Consider the following 6,729-nt stretch of genomic DNA (forward strand, 5'->3'; position numbering starts at 1 on the left):
GTTTATACTAAACTGCCAGGAGCTGGGTGAAATTAATATCTCACTTTCTCATCATAAAAAATATACTGAATGACACCCCTTCCCATTTCTGCCTTTAGAAGAAAATACATTCACAACAGGAAGGAAAAGGAAAAGGAAAAGGGAGCAAGAAAGAGAGAAGGAAAGAGAAGGAAGGAAGGAAGGAAGGAAGGAAGGAAGGAAGGAAGGAAGGAAGGAAGGAAGGAAGGAAGGAAGGAAGGAAGGAAGGAAGGAAATATAGGACTTTGGCAAGTTTTAAAACAGTTTTTTTTTCCTTCTATTATTAACAATCACAACTAAGGCCAAAGGAAAACATCAGCTTTGTTTCTGAACATCCCATGGGCTGAGATGTTGGAGGGTGGTTGCGAGAGATGAAATATCCACTGAAGTCAGTTACAAAAGGCAAGGAAGAAAAAAGGATGGGGCTCAAGAACGAACTAGAAGAATTAAAAAAAAAAATAATGAAAGAAACACTCGATGCAGAAAGAGAACCAGCTAATCCTGAGGAAAGCAGACATGATTAAGTCCAGCCTCTGGCTCGTGGGTTGGGAGTGGGGGATGACAAGCCACGGGACGCCTGCTCCCCGACACACCCACTTTTCTCCTTCCTTTTGGCAACTTTTTGTCCTGTGAAATCCAGCGGCAGGCCAGACAGAGAGCTGGGTGTCCTTTGATGTCACTGGGAATCAAAGTGGGTTCGGTGGGCTGGCGGGAGGGCAGGCCAGGCCGTGGCGGAGCTGTTCCTCCTCAGACATACCATTCATTGAAGTTGGGGGGCAGGCCAGGGTTGGGGTTGGCCGTCTGAACAGCTGAAGGGGGAGGTTTGGTGGAGTCCTTGGGGGGGGCAGCAGTCAGGGCTGGGGGCGTGGAGGATTCGTAGCCAGAACTGGCTGCAGGGGACGATTCTGAGCTCTGTGTTTCGTGGACCTGAAAAGAAGACAGAGGCAGTCATCGGAGATCCCGACAGCTCATTTATTGAATTGATGTGGCTGCCATCTCAGGTCCATGACTCTGGGCAGGGGACGGTTACAACAGGATGAAAGCAGGACCCATAATTATAAAGACAAGGAGCATAAAAACAGCAGCCTCGAACGCTCACGCTTGCCTTCCCCTTGGCTGAAGAGGGGTGTATGTGTGGAGGGGGCAAACCTACAGCAAACCCCTGATCAACTGAAAGTAAAAAAGAGAGAAAGTAAAAAAAGATGCCAAACTGAGCCCAAAATTAAATCTAGAATGAACAAAAACAAGGAGGAAAAGTTTTCACCCTGCCCTGCAGAGGAACAGACTCACGACAGTCTGCAGGAGGACAATTAGAAGGCATTACCCTTGGCCGATACTCAAGAATATTGCAAGTGACCTTGAAAGGGATTTATAGTTGAGAAGCTTACATACGTGCCTGAGTGTGGGGGAAATGTAGCTTATTCCACCACCAAGCCCTGCTCCTGGGTTCCTCGAGAAGAATTCTCGTAGAAGGCGTGGGGGTTATTTATTTATTTATGCATTTATTTATGGATTGGATGGAGAACCCAGGGAATGGTCACCAAGGGTGAAATATTCTTTAGCAACGGGAGAAATAAAAGAGGAACTTAAAGCAAACAGCTGCTAGAGAAGCAAGGTCTTGGTCCTTGTCTGGCCAGAATCAAGCCAGGCAAAAAAAGAAGATGGCTATTATTTTAAAAATAAAAAAATGGGATAAGAGTGTGCCCAGTTCTTTTCATTTCTCTTTTTCTGAGGTGAATGCTTATTCTACAGGCCAAAGTACACAGGGAAGCATAAACATGCGCGCACATCCAAATTGTGCTGGCGTTTGGGGGGGGGCATTATATAAATAACGGTCATAATAAACAAAGAAAAAAAAATAAATGCACATATATGTGTAAGACCTTAATATACAGACGTAAACAACTGTCTGGACACACACACACACATGCACACATCAGTATCAAAATACATTAACCATTTTGTACTCTTTATATAAGTTGTTGGTATAGGTACACTATGTACACACAACTATATATATAGTTACATAATCTATTTACATATATAAATAGATTTCTCTTTAGGAGGAGTGAGAAAGAGAGAGCATATGCATGTGTGTGCAATTGCACACAGAGAGACATTTATTTCTGAAAGAACAAGTGTGTTAGCCTTTACAATTCCACGAGGTTTTTCATTATATAATCGAGCATGGAAATACCGCTATATAAATACGGATCCCTAACCCTCAAGATCAAAATGTTACCTTCATATGCTTCCTTAAAGAACTGGGGTGGGTGTAAGACTTATCACAAACTTTGCAGACGTATGGCTTGTCAGAAGTGTGTACGTGCATGTGTTTCTTTCGGTCACTACTGTTCGCAAAACGCCGATCACAGCCTTCAAATTCACACTTGAAGGGCTTTTCTCCTGCAGATGGACAGGAATACAAGTTTAAAAGATCAGAGAGGGCTGGTGGTGTGTGGGCCAACTTAGGGGACAGAAAAAAATATGGGGCTTTCGCACTTTGTCCCTTCTCTCCTTTTTCTCTAGAGAAAACTTCAATTCCTGAGTAATTTTTGGCTTCTATTTTTCCCATTCTGCTCTTTCCCAGGAACAAGCTTGCACAAGTGGAGGGAGGGAAGAAGGAAGGAAGGAAGGAAGGAAGGAAGGAAGGAAGGAAGGAAGGAAGGAAGGAAGGAAGGAAGGAAGGAAGGAAGGAAGGAAGGAAGGGCTTAAGGGGGTGGAACATCTCAAATTGAGCTTGTTGACAGTCACAATGGCCATTGTGTGTTTATCACATGCAGCCAGCCGCCCTTAGAAACGATTAAGAAATTGACTTTGGAGTGATTTATGAAATACAGATGGAAGAGAAAAGGAAATAGAAGCAAACAGCCTTTATTTCTGGAGTGATCCAAAGCAATTGGTAAGAAGTGGAGGACCCCAGAATGCTAGAAAAAAGCACGATTTGCTGCTTCTGTCTCTAGCTATGCCTTTTACTTTTCTTTTTAGAGGAGCTGAACTCTTTCTCCAAAAAAAAAAAAAAAAGTGGGGGAGAGGAAAAAGAATACTCGGGGCAAAAAGTATCACTGATTTAATTAGAAGATGTGCCAATCAAGTCATTAAAAGAGAGAGCGGAAGTAAGCGAAAATTAGATTCCATTTGCATCTGTATGGTTTGCTTAGCAGAATGTCTGAGCAAAGCGAAGTCTCTTTCAAAAAGCAATCCACACGCCTCCAATGAATGCCCCCCTCCCCCTTGGACTCATATTAAGCACCCCCCCCACCAGGAGGAGGAGGGGGGCTGAGAGCAACGAGGAGGGAAAGCTAAGGAGGCAGAGGGAAGAGAAAGCCTCTGAAATCTCATTTCGGGAGAACGGAAGAAAACAAAAATAGCGCCCCCCCCAAAAAAAAACCCTGCACGAATATTTTAAAAAACCAAACCGAGACGGGCGCTCCTTTGCCCTCTCAGGAAACTGACAAGACTTCGCCAATTTACAGCAGGCTGTGAAACTGACCAGCCCCGACGGCAAACTGAAATGCAAGGGGAAAAGAGATTCCCCGTTTGACCCGAAGTAAAAACACCCCCAAACTCGGCCCGTCGTTGGTCTGCGGTCTTTGGGCTTCTTTCGGCCCCATTTCATCTTCCCTCATCCGATCCTTTGATCGCCCCCCCTCCAGCGCCACCGCAAACCCCTTGCATCCTCCCCAGCCGCATCTCCGTCTCTCTCTTTTTGAGCCCCTCCAGCAGACCCCTTTCCGAGCTGCGTTTACACGCAGGCTGAGCTCGCAGCCGAAACCAGCCGGTTCGCCGCTGCCTGCGAGAAAACCGAGCCCAGAGAAGCGCACCCGGGCTCCGCAGGTGGAGCGCAAGGCAGCCGCCGGGTGGAGCGTGCGCTCCCCCCCCCCCCCCCCCCCGCTTACCTGTGTGGGTCCTTTTATGGATTTTGAGGTTCTCCGAGCGGGCGAAAATCTTCCCGCATCCCGGGAAGGGGCAGGGGAAGGGCTTCTCGCCCGTGTGGACCCGGATGTGGTTGACCAGCTTGTACTTCGCCTTGAACGACTTGCCCTGGCGGGCGCACTCGTCCCAGAAGCACACGTGGTTGTTCTGCTCGGGGCCGCCGACGTGCTCCAGCGTGACGTGGGTGACCAGTTCGTGCATGGTGCTGAACTGCCGGTCGCAGCTCTTCTTGGCGCGGCCCGGCGGCTGCGAGGGCTCCTCCAGCCACTTGCAGGCCAGCTCCTGCTTGACCGGCTGCCGCATGTAGCGGAAGAAGGCGCCGGCGCCGGGGTGCGGGTGCGGGTGGTGGCGGTGGTGGTGGTGGGCGGCCGCCACGTTCATGCCCCCCACGTTCACGTTCACGGGGCCGTAGTTGGGAAAGGGAGGTGCGCCCCCGTAAGCGTCCGTTCTGGGGCTGGAGACCCCCCGGTAGGGCTCCGGCCGGCCGAAGAGGTCTCCGCGCAGGCCCAGGTGCAGCTGGCCGCCCTCCACGGGGCCCGACGGCGAAGGCAGGCCGCCCGCGTTCTGCTCGTGCAGGCCGGGGAAAAGCAGGTAGCCGCCGGCGCTGTCCGGGAGGCCGGCGGGCGGGTTGCTTCCGAAGAGGCCGTGCTGGGCCGGGGAGCCGCCGGGGGCCCCGCTGGCCCCTCCGCCGCCGGCGCCGCTCGAGGGCGCCTCGGCCAGGGCGCAGCCCCCGCGGTTGCGGAAGAGAAAGTCCCGCGTGGAGTTGAAGGCGGCCACGTACGGCGAAGGCACCTGGCCGCCGGCGGCGGCGTGCGGGGGCGGCGGCGGCGGCGGGTGGTGGTGGTGGTGGTGCGGGTGGTGGTGCGGGTGGTGGTGGTGATGCGCGTAGCCCGACGCTTGCGGCGTGAATGCCGATCCCTGGCCCGAGGCCAGCTCGTGGGCGGCCGGGTTGAGTTTGAAGGAAGAGTCGCCGAAAGGGTGGTTGAGCCCCATGGCCACGTCGTGCGGGTGGGCGCGAGAGGCCGCGAAGCCCCCGACCCCCAGGGTGGGGAACTGGGGCCCGCCGTCGAGCAGCATGGCCATCGCCCTCCTTCAGACGGCCGCGACGGAGAGGACCCGGCGGCGGCGGCGGCGGCGATGGCGATCCACGGCAGCGCTGCCCTCCCGCGTCTTCTTCCTTGGACGCCGGAGGGACCCCCCTCCGCCTCGCCCGAGCCGCCAGCAACGCGGGGCCGCTCCGAGCCCCTTCTCCTCCTCCTCGGGCCTCCGCCGCCCCCCTCGGCGTCCTTCCCCTCCGCTCCCCCCACCTCCCGCCGCCTCTAGATCAGCCCCACACAATAGCCGGGCAGGCAGGAGGGCTGGCGCGGCGGCTCCGCGACTGCCACATTCACACGCGCGCGCGACCTTTCCGAAACGGGGGAAGAAGAAAAGAGAGCCGGGGAGGGGGAAACCCCACCCCCTCGGCCCGGCGAGCCAAGGACGGCGGTGCCCCCGGCCGCGCGGGCAGAAAAGGGGGGGGCCGCGCAGCCCCCGAGGAGGGGGATCCCCGCCGCCGCCGCCGCCGCCGCCGCTTCGCGCTCCTGCCTTCCCGTAGGGCGCCCTCCGCTTCGGCGGAGCGACGTCCTTGCACTGGCTGGAGCCGGGCGCTTCTCCCCGGCTAACCCAGAGGGAAGCAGCGGAGGGAGGGGGCCGAGCGAGCGAAGAGCGGGCGGTGGGGGGCCGGGGAACGGGGAGACCCAGCTCCGGGAGGCTGCGTCTGGGCCAGCCAATGGGGAGCCGGCGAGCCAGCTGTCACCTGACCCTCCAGCCGGGCTGCCCATTGGCCCGGAGCCCCGGACGGACAGCTCTTCGCATTGAAAATGGCAGCTCGCAGGAAGGGCCGCGCGGTGATTGGACGGGGCGCGTTCCGTGGGGCGCAGGTAAGGTGAAAGGCTGCTGGCCCAGCCGGGCTCCCCCCCGCAGCGTTTTGTTTATTGGAGATGCAACGGAGGGGAGGGGGGAAGGGGGAGGGGTGGTGCTCGCGCATCCTCCCCCTTCGCCCCTAAAGGGGGTCTTTGCAGGCGCTGAGCCATTCCTGCAGCCCGGCGACCCCCTTGCATTTAGCCTGGATGCTACCCCAATTCAGCCGCTCCGATGATGATGATGATATTATTATTATTATTATTATTATTATTATTATTATTATTATTATTATCATCATCATCATCATCATCATCATCATCTTCCCTCCCACTCCCGTTTGTTTGATTTTCCTCTTCTTTTCCTTTGATTTTTGCTCGGAGCAGCCAGGTCGGATCGCCCGAGGGCAGCCCGCAAACCGATCCGACGTCGCCTGGGCGAAAAGGGCTCCGGGCCGAAGGAGGCGGCTGATTCCGGGAGGGGGGAATCGTCCTCGTCCCCCCAACTGATGGCGTGGCCGTGTATGAAACGCCGGCCCGTGGCCTTTCCCCTCCAACCGCTTTGGGCTGAAGGGGTGGCTGGGCAGATCGGCTTCTCTTTGGGATCAAAGGAAAACGCCCGTTCGTGGACTGGCCTCGTCGCCCCGCGAAGCGGAAGATGTTTCGTGGCGGCGAGTGGTTCGGGCTCGGGGAGACCCGCAGAGCTCTCGAGAAAGCGGGGCGTTTCATACGAGAAATGAATCTGGCTGCTCTTTATCCTTTCTCGGCCCCGGAGAGGTCTGACTGGGGGCTGGCGGGGGAGGAATGCGGGTCGAGAACACCGCCTCGGGAACCGGTTCCCTCGCCCGGGCCGAGCGAGACCTCCCCGCCCGCCGCC

General features: G+C 55.7%; 1 protein-coding gene across 1 annotated transcript; it reads right to left on the reverse strand.

The window, feature by feature from the left end:
* Positions 1-765: 765 nt before the first annotated feature.
* ZIC3 (Zic family zinc finger 3) lies at positions 766-5,037 on the reverse strand. The gene is made up of 3 exons (XM_007440716.3): positions 3,918-5,037; positions 2,261-2,424; positions 766-945 (listed from the first exon to the last, which is right to left on the reverse strand). Exons 1-3 carry the CDS (start codon positions 5,035-5,037, stop codon positions 766-768), a joined length of 1,464 nt encoding a protein of 487 aa, XP_007440778.3.
* Between the last annotated feature and the right edge of the window lie 1,692 nt (positions 5,038-6,729).

This window comes from Python bivittatus, unplaced genomic scaffold, assembly GCF_059951505.1.
Source record: "Python bivittatus isolate LINGU-HERP-01145 unplaced genomic scaffold, Pbiv_v1 ctg000670_np1212, whole genome shotgun sequence".
Taxonomy (NCBI): domain Eukaryota; kingdom Metazoa; phylum Chordata; class Lepidosauria; order Squamata; family Pythonidae; genus Python; species Python bivittatus.

What these genes read in the sequence shown, in the direction of transcription:
- ZIC3 (XM_007440716.3), bottom strand. Translation starts at nt 5,037, where the DNA reads ATGGCCATGCTGCTCGACGGCGGGCCCCAGTTCCCCACCCTGGGGGTC. An exon ending in CCATAAAAGGACCCACACAG is followed by an intron (nt 2,425 to 3,917) that starts GTAAGCGGGGGG and finishes GTCCATCTGCAG; the next exon opens with GAGAAAAGCCCTTCAAGTGT. An exon ending in CTTTAAGGAAGCATATGAAG is followed by an intron (nt 946 to 2,260) that starts GTAACATTTTGA and finishes TCTTCTTTTCAG; the next exon opens with GTCCACGAAACACAGAGCTC.